Consider the following 16,522-nt stretch of genomic DNA (forward strand, 5'->3'; position numbering starts at 1 on the left):
GATGAAATGTTCCATAGAGAAATCTTTTGAATACTACTACTGCTGTACTTATTCTTAGGGTCTTGGCACACTATAGGAAGGAAGTGAAACTTTTCAGCAGAAATAAAGGGCAGTTTTATTAGCTCATCAAAATTATTTAAGCGTTTACAGAAACTGAGCTGTACCACTGTCTCTAAAGGCAGAAGCAGGGCTAATGATGGCTGGCTTTACCTTTCCAGGCATCTCTCTTTCTCTCTTGTACATAATAGGTAATCATATATTTATCCGATTATGTCTTACCTGGCCTTTAATGATATGCATGAAGCGTGACATCAGCTCTGGACATTCAAGGAGAAAGTGGAAGTGGTTAAAGATGATCTTTGGATTTCTAAGGAGGTCCAGACGGAAATATGAGGGGAAAAATGAGAGAAATGAGAGTGGACATCAATTCAGAGAAAATACGTTTCTGGATCAATTCATACTTTCTAATGTGTATGTTAAAGAGCCATGTTGACTCACCTGATAACGAAACACTTGAGCACATCATCATTGTTGCAGACAAACTCAATGAAGCGGGGTGATGTCATTCTGGGTGTGGAAACAGATAGAGGTCAGAAAGTACGAGAAACAGAAACCAGAGAAAAGACAGAGCAAAGTGAAAAGGGCAAGAGCCACAAAAACAGATGGACAGCTCACTTCATGTCAATAACAGTCCACATTTCCTTGTTAATTAAGCATCTTTATAGATCTAATCCATAAATGTCCACTAATAGTGTGGGAGCAAATAGGATGAAGCATGGCTGCTTCCAGTGGAATCTGCCTCAGATCAGTCAGTCTGACCTGACATGAATATGAAATATTTCATTTCAGTGCATTTCAGATTAACTCAAGCCACCAACAGAAAAGAAAACTCCCTTCTAACAGGAAGAAACCTCTGTGAGTATCAGGGTAGCCACCTGCTGCTACCTGCTGGAGCAACGTGAGCCAGAGTTTAATAACTACCAGTGATTTAATGCAACAGCGGTGTGTAAAGACATGAGAAGTAAAAAGAGGTGAGTGAAGAAGACCCCCCAACAACCTAGCTATATGTTTTAAAAAGGAAGGTTTTAGGAAGGTATGCCTTCTGAATTCAGTCTGGGAGCTGGTTTCACAGACGAACCACAGCCTGACGGCTGAAGGGTTTCCTCACAATCTAAAGTTAGATTCTAAAGTTATAAAATATGTTGAATTTTGTTAAAAATAAGGCTTTGACCCGTGTTTTGACTTCCAGATAGATATTTGGTTCATAGTTTGCTATGGGTGTGTGCTTCAGTCAGTTTTTCCATGGAGTGTATTTCTTCTGCTCTATACAGCCGTGATCGGTCCTCGGAGGATCACATTTATCCTCATTATGACTTTGTTACTTACAATAGTAAAATTCTGAAGCGATGTATATCCTTATGCTGGGTACAAAAAAAACATCATTTTGGGTTTTGCAGGGATACCACGGCCAAATATGTCCTTGAAAATTAAGAGAACCTTATCCCAGAATGATTGCAGATTTATATACAACCATTAAGGTGATTGGAATTTGGTATCCGTATTGTCTCCAGGTGTTTACTTTTTCCATGTGAAGTAATAACGAAACTGATTAGACTGTTTTCAGATCAAAGTCTCTTCATCTTTTAGAGCTGTTTGAAGATTTCCAGTCACTTCCTGACAGTTTCAAGCTCAGTTCTCTTTCCCCATTTGAAAACATTTTCCTTCTATGAACGTGGACACAGCTGTTAGTCTCAGTGACTGGTTACATATACCACTGTACTACTCCACCTGAGCACTACACATTCATACAAACACTCTTCTGTGTGAATGCTTGATCTAACATTCACACATATTCATACTCTGATTAACGCATCGAAGAACAATTTGGAGTTCAGTATCTCACCACAAGAAGATTTTAAAAACATTTGATCATTCGGTTGAAAGAATGTTTTTAATACGACTCCTTAGAAGAGACAGAATTTTGTGGCTGTCAATGGTCAATGGTAACCTTATTGTCCCCAACGGGAAATTGATTTGCAGTATGTCCATCCAGAAATATAAACAAACAAACAAACAAACACATCACATACACACAAAAAATAATATAAGCCCCGAGAAAACAACCTAAATTTTATCATCAACTAAAGTGCAGTGTGCAATGGCAACAACACTTATGGTTTAGTGTTATTAACCATGATAACAGCAGTAGGTACCAAAAGACAGTCTATGTCTCTTTGTCTTCACTGCAGGCACTTTATAACGACGACCTGATGGAAGCAGTTGAAAATCTTTAAAGAGAGGATGATCTGAACACAACATGACAGAGGTCGCCTTCCTCAGCACCTGCCTGTTATGAAAGTCCACAAGCTGGACCTGAGGCCTCCCTGAAATCTGACCAGCCACTTTAACCAGGTTGCTAAGTCTGGTCTTATTATTCAGGGACATATTACCGTACCAGGCAATGATACAGAAGGTTAAAACAGATTCAATAAAACTTTTATAAAAAAGAGTCATCATTTCAGATGAAACATTAAAACCTCTCAACCTCCTTAAAAAGTACAGTCTTTGTTGAACCTTTTTCACTGTAGCAGCAAGATGTGCCTCAAAGGACAGAGCATTATCAAGACCAACCCCCTTTCTGCCTCTGCTCAGAAAGACCTCTACATAACAACCACATTAGCAGCATTAGCATTAGTTGGATGTAGCAGTAGTATTGTAACAGTATTACCACAGTAATAACTAATGATAAATGATAAAAAGAAAATTAAACTCTCTGCATTATATAGCTGCAGGTCTATTAGATTAAAACTGATACTTAACGGTCTCTATGTCAAATGATGCCATCTGATGTTTACTACCATTGGATCTGACAGAGCGATGCAGAGCTCATACCCTTGAGGCATCTGACAGGAGCAACACATGTAGAAAGCCTGGATAACAGCACTGAGTCGACTGGCTGTCATGGAGATGACGTCCTCCCCGTCAGCATACGCCTCTGATTCGATGACAATCTGATGATCCAGCAAGGAGGGAAGCTTTGGCGTGGCCCCAGCATGTTCTGACTCACGCTGTTTCAGAAGCAGAGAGGCTATATCGCTGCTGGAGGAGGAAGATGGGTTCTTCCTATTCCTTTCCAGCTCTGTAGAGATGAGCACCAGCCACTCATCCAGGGAGTGCCACAGTAGCTCCAGAGGCTGCAGAGTGACAGACAGGGGACAAGAGGCTTGAGGAGGGAAACAGAGGATGCCTGCAGGTTCTATAAAGCCTAATTCAAGACTTCAGCTAGCTCAGACCAGACTATTCTACTCTACTCTAGCACTAACTCCCAACTTTTACCTACCAAAATAACAAAACTTTACAGTTGTACTGTCCTTTTTTTCTCTTCAACAAGAAATACAAAAGTCTTTGTACACTACTACATGTGTTACCTTAAAAACCTGGCTGCGTGGCGTCTTGTTTCCATTGTAGCCCATGTCATTGCCAGTGTTTGGTGATGAAGGCCCCAGGCGGAACACATGGCAGAAAATACGAACAATTCTCAGCAGACTCTTCATCTGCGCTTCATAACTGCTAGACAGGCTAAGAAAAAAAGACAGGAAATAAACACACCTTAGCACTGATTAACTATTGTAATAGTTTGTAGCAAATGCATGAACTTGGATAGGATGCAGTGTTTGTACGTCTCCTTGTGTTGGATCTTTTCAGGCTTTATACGCCTTTAAAAAACTCAGAGTTACTGAACAGCCTTTTTCATGACACTCAAAACTGAGGTCGGGTGCATCCTGTTTGGAACCATCCTGGACCTTGGACTAGGATAAAAGTTCATCTTCCAACAGGAGAACAACCCTAAGACAGCCAAAATAATAAAGGGTGGTGTCGAGACCACCCCAAAAAGGCTGTATTTGCCCCTAAAGGTCGTTTAAAAGTTTTGACCAAAGGCTGTGAATACATATACACGTTTTATATTTACTTGCTGCCCCTGCAACCCGACCCTGGATAAGGTTTAGAAAATGGATGGATGAAAAAAAAGTAACTGTCTCCTTAATAAACAGTTACCTTAAATTATTGCTATCTTTATACTCAGTGGTTTAACTGTCCTTGAGACATGTATAGAAGTTGATGTGAATACACTTAATCTAGCCATAGATCAGAGCAAGGGGTTAAAACCACTTATAAAACAGTGTCTGTTCCCAGAGTCACAATCAATGTTAAATGAACAGAATCCTTATAGAATATAGAGAATCAAATACTCCAGCAAGCACGAGTCAGGAAGGTGACCAAGATCCCAATAGAGTGATCTCATCTTCTGACCAAGTTAAGTGCTGAGTATACATAAGTAAGAACACATCTCTTAATGATAAACACATTTAAGTCCAAGAATGTCTGTCAACCAGCACTAGCTGGTCAGTCTGTTTATTCTCTCCCTACAGCAAGGTATATTCTGCTATACAGATCTTTCTCCACAGCACAGAGAGTGAAACTGGTCACTTAAAGAAAGAAGGAAAGCACGTCAAATACAGTGAGCTTGTTGAAAAAAATCTGCTCCCAAGTCCAGCGACTCCAGAATAAAAAAGGTTTTTCTTTCAGCCAATGACCAAAGGCACAAACAATGGTTAAGCTCATTAATTAAAATAATTAATCAACAGCCAAAACTCAGACATGAATCCAATCTGTGGACGAACCTGAAAATATCGTCACCGAGGGTCACTGGGGGTCACTGGGGTCAGTGCAAACCTCTTTCCCCCTCTGTCTGACTGGAATTGTGTACATGGACAGACACGTTCGCAAGACCATAAAACCATCTCTAGTCATAATTTTGGGACAAGTTAAAAGACTTGCACCTGATGATCTGAGAGGTCTAGTTGGATTATAGACACTGAGTAAGTCAGAGATGTACTGGGGGTTCTGGCTGTAGCAAGCTAAAGAGGTACTAATGATTACTCGGATAATCCGGCAAATTGTGTTATAGTAGACAAATCTGCTTGATATAAATACATGAACATATTTCTCTGAGTCAGTGAGAGAAGATTTTTTTTAAATATAGATATACTTTTAAAAGGTAGAAAGCAGTTCGCCTTCAAGCACCCTATCCCAGGCTCTTTGTCTGGTCCCTCACCCAGGACCAATTTGCCATGGGTGACCAGACCAGGGGGCAAATTGGTCCCCAACAACATAGCCCCTGCGATCCCCGGGACACACAAACGCCTTCATCACGATAAGGTAGTGATTCATGGAGGGGTTTCTGAAACATAATTGGTAATGATCATATATACTGTTCAGTTCTTTCTACATATTTTTAAATATTTTGGAAAGAAAGACTTGAATCCATCCATTCTTATCCAATTCAGAATAAAAACTGTTTTATATATAAAACAGTGATCTCACCACACTTCATGTTTGTACGTGTATAATATTCAAAACTATAATTTGGAGGCAATGTTTTAATCACCTCTCTGTTACCACTTTCAGTTAGAAGCATAAATTTCAGTTTATTAACAATAATGTTGCAGTTAATAATAAAATTCCTTTTTTCTAAGACCTAACATGAAGAAGTGTAAGTTTTAAATTGCAGCGACCGATTGACACAGTGTGTTTAATGGGATAAAATGTCCAAATTTTGGTGAAACGTACTCTAATATATGCAATTATACCTGAGAAGCTTGTGTCCATTGGTGGTAGCCACTTCAGCAAGACTGGTCAGGATCCTGTGGTAATGACTATCACTCTGCTGAGAGACATGTTCCAGGACCTGCCTGAGCTACACAAACACAAACACTCGTAACAAATCTAAACTATAAAATAGATTTCTGTGTGAAATCAGATACAAATACAAATGATACCATGTTCTCTTTAATGTCATTATTCTGCGTCATCTGGATGAGGGTCAAGAACAGCCTGCTGTGGTGCTGGATGAGAATCTCACAGGTTTCTCCATATCCTCCCTGAGGGGCGGGAGAAAAAACTCAGAGTAACACAAACCAAACAACAACGAAATAGGAAGAGAAAAAAATGCTTAAATGTGATGAAATGCTCACCTGCACACAGACATCCAGTGGAGTGATTCCATTGTTGTCAGCGATGTACTTGGCACCTCGAGAGAGAAGGATCTGGGCTGTGTCTCTCTGGCCATGGCTGAAGAATAATACAGACTGAGTTTCCAGCTGGATTCAAACGCAAAGCTAATCTGCTGGTGCGTTTGTAATCCCGAAGACTCAAGATGAAGTGTAAAAGAGCTCAGAGCAGACTTACTATCACTACTATTACTGTTATTATGACTGATGACATTACCTGCAAGCAAAGTAAAGAGGCGTTGCTCCAGAGACGTTTGGTCGGTTAATGTCAGCTCCACTTTCCAGAAGACAAAGCACCGTCTGAACAGACATGATACATGCTCATATCACATACTGGAAATATTTATTATTAGAACAAGAAAACAGGAGCTCAGCAATCAGTAACACAACAGAACTGGTTTGCAGTGCACTGGGGATTTACATTGCCAAATGGTTTCTAAATACTTCCTCTATGGCTGCAGATGTAATTTTCAGTCTGATTTCAAGTTTGAATTTGTTTGAGAAAAAAATGTTAAGCAAATAAATATATAAGTATATATATGTCACAGCTTGTAGGATGAGCCGTGTGGAATTATTAAAGGACCCAAAATGCAGGCAAAGGACGGATGATATGAGTGAATGTTTATTTTCAAAGTGGCAAAATGACATCAACAGGCAGCAGCGGTATGAGAAGCAACTGAGGAAACCTAAACTGGGAAAACTAAAGAGCAAACCTGAAATGATAACCAAACGGGGTGAAGGACAGAGAGACGCAGACAGACGCAGGGAAACCACTCAGGATGACGGAGGGGCAACAGGCAGGAGAACACACAGGGCTTAAATACACACAGCAGTAATCATGGGATGAGAGACAGGAGGGGAACACACCCGGGAGAAATCAGAGCTGACGGGACGGGGGAAACATAAACTGAACACACTCACATGAGACAGAGACCTTCAGAATAAAACAGGAAACTCACAGACACAGAGAACCAGACAAGACATTGAACTCAAGAGACAGATTCACAAGCAGACAGTGTGACACCATGGACAGACAGAGGGAACACAGAAGTGGGAGCAGGCAGGCACAGAACAAAACCCTAACAAAAGATATAACAGAATAAACAAGAACATAGAATAATATAAAGAAACAAAACACTGAGTCGTCAGACTCAGGACCATGACAATATAGGTGTTGAGCAACAGGTCATTTATTTCGGCAGATGTGTCTGCCATGGAATGAATAAGATGAGATAAGAAATTGATACATTAGCTTTTGAAAACGGCTTGTAAAATATTTATAGTTGTGTGATCTACTACCTGAGTTGTCCATAACAGAATACTCTGACCACACGTATGGACCCAGCAGATCGCAAAGACACATCTCCCGACGTGTTACTCCAGAAGCACGAGGGGTCGCTCGCCATGCTAACCCAACAGTTTCACGAATCAGAGAAATGGGCAGGCCAGGTGAACGATGCGCTGACACTCGCTAGATTAGTTCCACCAGTCCTGGCTAGTGCTCCTGCCCCCCCCCCCGCTCACAGCATCCGTCCCGCAGACTCCCAGTTCTGTCGGTGAACCCGCCCAGCTGGGTCACTGTGGGAATTTTCTGATTCAGTGCTCCTTGTTTTACCAACGGTTGCCTCAGGCGCTTCAATCAGCTCCCTTCTTGACTGTGTCCTGAGCCAAATCATATCTCGCCCTGCATCCTCTCGAGACCCTCTCCTATACACAGTTTAAGACCGTTTTTCACCATCCTGTGCACGCTGACGAAGCGGCTCAGCAGCTACTGTGGGCAGGGATAGCTCAGTGGTCGCCCCATGATCAGAAGGTCGGGGGTTCAAATCCAGTGAACAGCTACCCTGAGCAAAGTACCATCCCTACACACTGCACCCCGGGCGCCTGATTAGTGGCTGCCCACTGCTTCACTGAGTGAATGGATTAAATGCAGAGAAAGTAATTTCCCCACGGGGATCAATACAGTATACGTTATTATTACTACTCAGTCTCCAGCAGGGTAGTCAGTCGGTCTCACTGTTTTCCATCAACTTCCACATCAAAGCTGCAGAGACTGGGTGGGAGAATTTGCGCGGTGCCTTTATGAGCAGTTTTAGCGAGCGTATGAAAGATGAGCTCGCCACACACGACCAACCAGACAGTTTTAAGGATTTGGTGAATTTGGCCATAAGGATAGATAACCGCCTTCACGAGAGCAAGCGAAAGAGGGAGCAGGTCCCGCGTGGGCTTGGGTGGGAGCACTCCCATGAACGCCACTGCTCGGACCTCTCCTTTCTCCGTTTCGGCCCACACATTGGCTCCGTCTGTCGACAATGCGGTGAAGCCGATGTAGCTGGGTCATACGAGGCTCACACCAGAGGAGCGCCGGAGCGGTTATGTTTATACTGCAGGTTTCTGGGGCATTTCATCTCCAATTCCTCCACATGGTCAAAAGGTAGCGCCAACCAGTAACTGTGGGGGTACTTCTGCATGGCACCTCTTCTATCTCCCGGGTTCCCCACATGCAACTCCCTGCCACCGTTTGCAACCAAACCGCTACCTTTTCTGTTTATGCAGTTTTAGATTCTGGAGCCGAACAGAATCTGATTCATAGTGACCTGGTGACCTTTTATTGATCCTCTCCAGTAATCACCGCAAGCACCTCCGTTTTTTTGTCTTCTCCTTCTCATAGTGTTAGGTTACTCCTGCATTGAACGCCACAGTCCTCACATTAATTGGTCCAGCCACCATATCGAGAGTTGCCACACTGTTTATGAGCCACTGTTTCTCCTGCACCCGTCACTACCCGTGGACTGGCACCTGTGGAGGTTTATCATACCAGGGAGATGAGTGGAAGACTGCCTTTAATACTCCTCTGGGACAATAGGAGTATTTGGTAATGCCTTTCGGGCTGACCAATGCATCGACAGTTTCCTTCAGCTTCCTTCAGCCCTACAAACCGCTAATCTACTTGTGGATTACGATTTCAGACTGCATGGGTTCCCCCAGGTTATTGTCTCCAACAGGCGGCCACAGTTCATCTCTGACATGTGGAGGGCATTTTGCACGGCCTTGGGAGCAGAGGTGAGTCCGTCTTTGGGCTGTCACCCTCAGTGTAATGAACAGACAGAAAGGGCAAACCAACAACCGGAAGTCACCATTCGCTTGTGTAGCCACAGCAAACCCAACTTATGGAGCGCACATCTAACCTGGATTGAAGATGCATATAATTATCTCAACTCTTCAGCTACTGGTTTTTCCCCTTTTGAAATCTGTCTCAGTTACCACCCACCACTACTTCCTTCTCAGGAACCTGAGATCGCAGCCCCATCTGTGCATGAACAGAGCGGTGCTACTTCGGACTGCAGTACAGAACCTGCGCCTCGTGGATTGGAGAAGGACCCCAACTCCTCACTACACCATTGGCCAACAGGTTTGGTTAACACGAACATTCCTCTTAAAGGCATGTCTAAGAAGCTGGCTCCACACTTTCTAGACCCTTTTATTATCCAGCGCATCATTAACCCGGTTACCGTTTGGTTGAGGTTGCCCTCCTCCATGAGGGTCCACACCATGAGGGGGGTACTTTTAGGACTTGGGACGGCGTGTGTACTTGTTGCGCTGTCATTTCCTTTTTTTAAGAGCAGGCGGCCGGGGCTCCCTCGGGACTCCCCAACACACCTGTAGAGCATCAGGCATCATCAGCCGGGGCATTTTAAGGAGCAGCACGGCTGACGCCTGGTGTCGGGCTATTGTGTCACCCACAAGTGGTACATGTTCTTCTACATGTCCTCTTCTACGACCAGAAAAGTGTTTATGAAGATCTATTCTGGCCTGTCTTCTTTCCTCCAGCTTGCCTCACTTCCTCGGCTGCCAGTTCACCTCTTGGGGCTCGTCTCCCTCTGGATATCCGTTTCCCCGTCAACCTGCGCCGCCACCAACCCGCACTCATCTCGCCTCACCCACCAGCTCCTCACACCCCCATCAGAGCCTGTAAATAAACTTGTAACAATTAAGCTCTCCAACTCTCTTACCTCACATAACCCACATCCTCCTCTCACGGTGTCCCTACACTAATCACTGCTCGCTCCTCTTTTCCATTGAATACTCGAGTAACTCCGCCTGACATCCATGGTAGCTCATACTGAAAGCTTCACAATCATACTGTAGTTAAATTAGATTCAGTTTTATTTATATAGGACCAGATCACAGCAACAGTTGCCTCAATGTGCTTTATACTGTAAGACAACCCTCTATGAGCATCACATGCTCATAGAGGGAAGGAAAAAACACCCTTTTAACAATAAGAAACCTTCGGCAGAAACCGGCTCAGCCGTCTGCTGCAACCGGTCGGGGGTGAGAGGAGAGAGATTAAATAAAAATTAATTTAATTAAATGCAGAGTGGTGTGTAAGTACATAGACAGTCAAAATGGTGAGTGAGGGTATGATCCAGCCCTATCTATATGTTTATGTCAAAAAGAAAAGTTTTAAGCCTAATCATAAAACTAGACATGTCTGTCTCCCGAATCCTAACTGGGAGCTAATTCCACTTGTAAATATCACAGGAACCACAAGTAAACGAGCAGTCTGTGGTCTACTGGAGTGATACAACACTGTAAGGACTTTAAGGTAAGATGGGGCCTGATTATTCAAGATACTGCTGAACCAAAGACAATAAACTGAACAAATAATAGAAGATGCAGACAATCATGCACACACCTAGAGCAAGTAATGTGATTACTAAGAGGCTGCTAAAGCTGACATGTGCTGCCAAGTTTTGATCCCTGTGCACTAACCAGCAGTTTATATATTTAATTAAAAAGGTTGCTTCTAATTTGCTTACTGTTTTGTGTCCGTTTTGACAGGCTACATGTAGCGCTGTCTGGCCCATGGCGTCTTCAACATCCACATTGGACACATGCTGGACCAGATCATGCAGGAGCTCTGTTCGCCCATTTACTGCTAACCAGTGGATCTACATCAGAGGTTACAGTGTCACTATCTCAACTACAGGAGTTCATTAAACATCAGTTACTTATGATTTAACAAGAGGAATGTAGTCGACTCACAGCAGTCAGGCCTTCATTGTTACAGATATTGACGTCAGCATTATATTCCAACAGTTTCCCCATACACTTCTTCTGTCTGAGGGAACAGTATAGGAAATGGTTTAGTAGCACTGGGCCTCATTTACTAATATTTACATGGAAATGTTCTTACCCTGTGCAAAAAATGAATTTGCACATTACCATGCATACGTTAATAAATCAGAATCATTTAGGACCAACAGCCTTGTATAATCTGCACATGAGGGGTGGCTGTAGCTCAGGAGCTCTAGCAGGTCATCTACTAATTGGAGGGTCGGTGGTTCGATCCCTGCTCCAGACTACGTGCAATATATCCTTGGGCAAGATACTAACCCCGAGTTGCTCTCCGATACATCCATTGGAGTAGGAATGGATTAGAAAGCACTTACATAGAACAAAAAAAGTATTGATGTGAATGGAGGAAATAGGCAAGTTGTATAAAGTGTTTTGAGTGCGCTGATAGAGTAGAAAGGCCCTATATAAAAACATGTCCCGCCATTTCTTTATATAAGGAAACACCTTTAGCTCCAGGCGAAGCACAAAAAGTGATGACAATGTTGTAAGAGAGACCCCTGAACCTCTAAGGCCTGATTTAGATTTCTGCCAGTGATCTACATTGTAACATTGTAACAGCAAACCCTAAATCATGAGCTTCGACGTAACCCGAACTGCAACTCCCGAGAAATTTAACTACATGTTGGGTTGACATGGCTCCAACTATTGTGATTGACAATAGTGACTTCTTTTATGCTGCAGGTTTTGAATTTATCAGTGAGAGAATAATCAATCTATGGTTAAACAAAGTTAGCCTGCACTGTTCCATTTAGTGTTTTGGTTTCTTTACATTCATTTGATTGTTTTATTATAATGTTGAATCTGTAAACAGATTCAACTGTAAACAGACCAAAAGGTAAAAATAAAAATTATTGTTATTATTATTGTTATCATTTATAACAGTAACGATATTAGTAGTAGTAGGATTCATTTTAAAGACTTGCATTTAAATTCGGAAGGCAGCCAAGTTAACATTTGCTCACATGTGTGATCAGAAGTACAAATAGATTCATGGATAGATTCCAAGTATGGAATATTGATCAATCCCTGATTTATGCTTGAAACGCTTTTATACATGACTTAATCACAGATTTGTGATTGTCATTGGTCTTTCATCAGCCTTTCTGTTTTACAGATTTAAACCCCATGACTCAGATTTAGCCATCTTAAGGTCCATCGACTACCAGTAAATACGCATAAAGATAAAGGCTTATAAATAAGAATGTGACTCATCCAGTTTCTTCCATTCCACTCAGCATTTTATAAACAGTACTTACAGCACCAATGCCAAAAAGTTGATTCAGACTGAAGACGTCACTTGGATGAGAGACGAAACATTTCTCACACTGAAAACATCCAGATGACTAGAATCACCTTTTGGGGATTTCCTTACCTGGATGATTGAGCATGCATTAAGACATTACAGCACTAATCCACAAGGTCCTTACTTTTATAAAGTGCTTTGAGTGCTCCGGGAGAGTAGAAAGGTGCATTTATCAGACCATTTAACAGCCTGTTCCAAAGTAGGCTCCTTTCATTGACAGTCTTTGGTCTGATTTTTTCAGCTCAGTTTTCATTAATACTGAACTGTTTAACTTAATAATGTCAACACCTGGACTTTGTAAAACTCAAAAAGAAATGTCATGATTTGTTTTAACATTAGATAGTCAGCTTATCCATAATAGAAAACAGTAGATTCATGGTTGGTAGCACTGAGAAGATTGCAATTGGAAATCTTCCATGAAGCTCCACCCCAGTGAACAGCATGATGAGAAACAAAGTGTCCTGTAACACATTAACTAAATAAGCTAAAAATCCAGTATTGAGCCACCCTGACATGAACAAAAGTGTACTGCAGTGAATATAACAAGACAGCGTATTAGAAATGAACAGATTAAATACAGCCACGCACCCATTCCTGGCAGCAAGGTGCACAGGGGTGGAGCCTGAGATGTCCTGATAGTTTGGATTGGCTCCTCTCTTTAGCAGCAGGACCAGACACTCCACCGAGCCACAGCTGTACAGAGAAAACACAGTGTAATGCAGTGCAGAACAGCAGACTAGGCAACTCTCTGCATGTACACTGAATGAGAGCCTGTTTGTCATCTGTTTGACTAACTTTTGATCGTGCTACGTTACTTTTTTAGATCTTTTTCACTCTGTCAGACCGAATCATGATTTAAGAAGGGGGACAAAGTCGTTTGGACAGCTGTTTTCAGGGCCAAGCCCCGTGACAAATATATATTTTTTTTTTTTAAAAAGAGGAAATTAAGAGGGGAAAATACTTTTTCACTGCACTGTATTTCACTGAGCAAGCACCTTTATTAGGAAATGCACAGGCATAAAGTGAGAACTACTTATTTTGCTGATTTTGGAATTAAAAGCGATCCAGTGATTGTTACTTGCTGATTTCACTAAATGCTTACCGGAGACTGAACCAGTGACAGCGAGCTGGACAGGTTTCTGTCAGCATCACATAAACAGGACTTACAGCACAACTTATTCCACAGTTTACGGTTTATTTTGAAACAGAAATAATTAAAAAAGAACTACTTTAAAGAACTCTCTCAAAATATTCAGTAAAGTAACTACGAATTAAATGTCACAGGTACATTTGTGATTTGATTACAGCTGTAAAAGTCTCTCTTACTTGGCTGCGATGTGTAGCAGACTCCTCTTCACCCGTCCAAAAGCATAATTCACATCAAACTTGGAGTTGAGCAGCAACTCTGACACGGATCTGAGGGAGAAGTGAACGTAAAAACATGTCAATAATAATCCTTCTGCAGCCGTAGATATGATGTGCAGAGGCAAGTATACTTTTCTACTGTCTAAAGTAAGCAGACACACCACAATATACGTTTCCATCTAAAGCACAGTGAGCCAAAACAAGCACCTCGAGGCCACTGTTGTAGTGATTTTGCCTTATATAAATAAAACTGAATTAATTAGTGATGGAGTACAGTCTGGTCCACGTGTACCTGTGCTGGTCTGCCATGACCATTGGCATGAGTGTGTACACCGCTGTCTCATTGTCTGTGGTGAGGGAAAATAATGCAGAAAATATGAGTGAAAGCTAACAACTGACAAAGACATTACAATTTATTAGCAACAACTCATCGAGTAATTTGAATAACTCGATTATAAAAATCCTCAACACAATGTTTTTGCTTCGAGGGCTCTGCAGCACTGTTGGCACCATGTAAGCATAAGTGTCTCACCCAAATTAGCCACTACAAACAGATTTGCAATAGAAAGTATCTATGAGCACGCATGTGAAAACAAACATTAACAATAAGCCCATTAACAGTGACAGCAGCAGTGAAAAGGTGGAGTCGTTACCGAGATGGTAAAGACTCACAGACACAAGCTCACTCATCCACTATCACACCGAAACACACAGACACATTCAAAAAAAGACACACACCAACCTCATCCAGGACACACTACGCTGTCAGAACTCCCCTTGTTTCCTACTGGAAAATGGGGTAAAAGGAATTTTATTTGATGCCTTAGTTTAGACTGCATGTATACTTTTTTATGTGACATTACTGTATTTAGACTGTTTATTTGTTTTGCATTTAGTACAACATTTACTACAAAAACTTGTGTAACATACCATGGGAGCACCACTGGAGGGATAAAACAATCCTTCCAAAGACATTCACTTGTGTCTAACACAGTCCAACATGTCCCAGAGGAGTTAAGCTGGGCTGAAATTAGGTGACTGAAACCATTAGCATATGACCGACATCGTTTTCATCCTCGTGGAACCGTTTAGCCTCCACAGGGTCGGCTTCAAAAGTTACGTTTTATTCCATCACGAACAATAAAAAAAGGTTTACTTAAATAAAGGTCAGAGCGAGGTCATCAGCAAATTATTGTTTCTTTCCCCTCAAAATCATTGGTTTCACTACATGTATTTTACCTAGTCGCCTGCCCGCCCCCTGAGCTGCTGTAAGAAAACAAGTAAACCCGAACCAATCTCACTGGTACAAAGCACCTGTTATTGTTGATGTCAGCGTGCATCAACAATGTGCTGCCCATGTGAGAAAGAGTTGTTCACCTGTTCTTTTTCTTTATTTCAGTTTTATTTATATGGTGCCAAATCACATCTCTCAATTCGAGACACTTTATGCCCTGAGTATTCTTTTTCAGTCCTGATGTAATTACCTCGCACCTTTGCATGTCATTAACCTGAGTGTACTTTACCTGATGCTTCTACTTTGACTTTTGTCCCATTTGCTGTTTGTGGGCTCTCGTCCTCTCCTTCCCTTTGCCCTCAAAAGGTCACAGCAGCTGGCTGCCCTCCCTACACCTGCTTGTCTCCTCCTGTTTCATCTATTCGCTGCAGATTCATTGTAAAGTCTTGACCACAAGACATAAAGCCAGGTTGAGAGAACTGTTGTTTTGAAATTGCGCGATATAAATAAAACTGAAGTAAAAAACAGAATTTTGTCATTTTGAATCTTTACAGAGGGTAACTTCGTTTTCTAAGCAGCACACACACACACACACACACGTAATATCTGATGGGGAGATCACTTTTGCCCGTTATCTAATAAATGAATGCTCGGTCATACTGCATCGCTACCTTCCGGGAGTTCCACGGTCCTGGCCCGGCGAAGAGACCGGGTCAATCGACTGAGCTGTACGTTGAGCTGCTCCATCGCCCGTTCCATCATAGATGGACGGACCACGGGGTTAAAACTCGGGGGGAAGCCTCGGTCGTGGGGTCTGTATCTTTCTAATGCGGTTGTGTTGTTATCTGCTGTGTTCCATTAGCCAGGATGGACAGCAACTCGTTTCTGTGCTGGACACAATGATTTATGAGGCTGTTATTGCCATGTTCACACTTCCTGTTGTGATGACGTTCAAACGTGATGCACTATGGGTGCATTTTGCTGAGGAAGGGTTCTAACTGTGACCCGGAAGTATCTCCGTTCCGACCATTATAAGAGCCGTTCCAATTGTTCAAATACTAAGGAAAGAGCTCAGCTGGTTAATAAAGAGGGACTACTTACTTACAATGAATTCCTTACACTATATAATTTTCCAGTCAGTGTTCGGGAATTCTCAATGGTGCTTGGTGCCAGACCCTCAGGTTCTTTAATGTTATATAAAAACACTGACAGCTTAATATCTACCTCAGTCACTCTCCCTGATCCAGCTGAGTCAGTGAGAAAAATCTGCTTTTCACAGAAACCTAGTAATGGCAATAAGAGAACACGTAGTTTATTCCAAGAACATATCGTCTCTCTCCCATATATAATATCTTACTGGAACCGATATGTTCCAGATATCAACTGGAAGACGGTCTGGATGATCCG

At 42.1% G+C, this 16,522-nt stretch overlaps 1 protein-coding gene across 3 annotated transcripts in view; it reads right to left on the reverse strand.

Annotated features, from left to right (window-relative positions):
* Window positions 1-16,055, reverse strand: part of hace1 (HECT domain and ankyrin repeat containing E3 ubiquitin protein ligase 1) — a 47,116-nt gene extending 31,061 nt beyond the window's left edge. For all 3 annotated transcript variants that reach the window (XR_005614883.1, XM_031759782.2, XM_031759781.2), the window contains exons 1-14: window positions 15,787-16,055; window positions 14,174-14,228; window positions 13,843-13,932; window positions 13,105-13,209; window positions 11,121-11,196; window positions 10,895-11,026; window positions 6,289-6,371; window positions 6,036-6,132; window positions 5,841-5,942; window positions 5,652-5,758; window positions 3,429-3,579; window positions 2,893-3,194; window positions 499-567; window positions 280-367 (exon numbers count right to left, since the gene is read on the reverse strand). Coding sequence is in view for 2 of the 3 variants with exons in the window: in XM_031759782.2 (XP_031615642.1) it covers window positions 280-367; window positions 499-567; window positions 2,893-3,194; window positions 3,429-3,579; window positions 5,652-5,758; window positions 5,841-5,942; window positions 6,036-6,132; window positions 6,289-6,371; window positions 10,895-11,026; window positions 11,121-11,196; window positions 13,105-13,209; window positions 13,843-13,932; window positions 14,174-14,228; window positions 15,787-15,877 (1,548 nt within the window). In the remaining variant the exon portion in view is untranslated. The remainder of the gene's footprint in view (window positions 1-279; window positions 368-498; window positions 568-2,892; window positions 3,195-3,428; window positions 3,580-5,651; window positions 5,759-5,840; window positions 5,943-6,035; window positions 6,133-6,288; window positions 6,372-10,894; window positions 11,027-11,120; window positions 11,197-13,104; window positions 13,210-13,842; window positions 13,933-14,173; window positions 14,229-15,786) is intronic.
* Window positions 16,056-16,522: the final 467 nt, after the last annotated feature.

This window comes from Oreochromis aureus, linkage group 11 (genome assembly GCF_013358895.1).
Source record: "Oreochromis aureus strain Israel breed Guangdong linkage group 11, ZZ_aureus, whole genome shotgun sequence".
NCBI classification, from domain to species: Eukaryota; Metazoa; Chordata; class Actinopteri; order Cichliformes; family Cichlidae; genus Oreochromis; species Oreochromis aureus.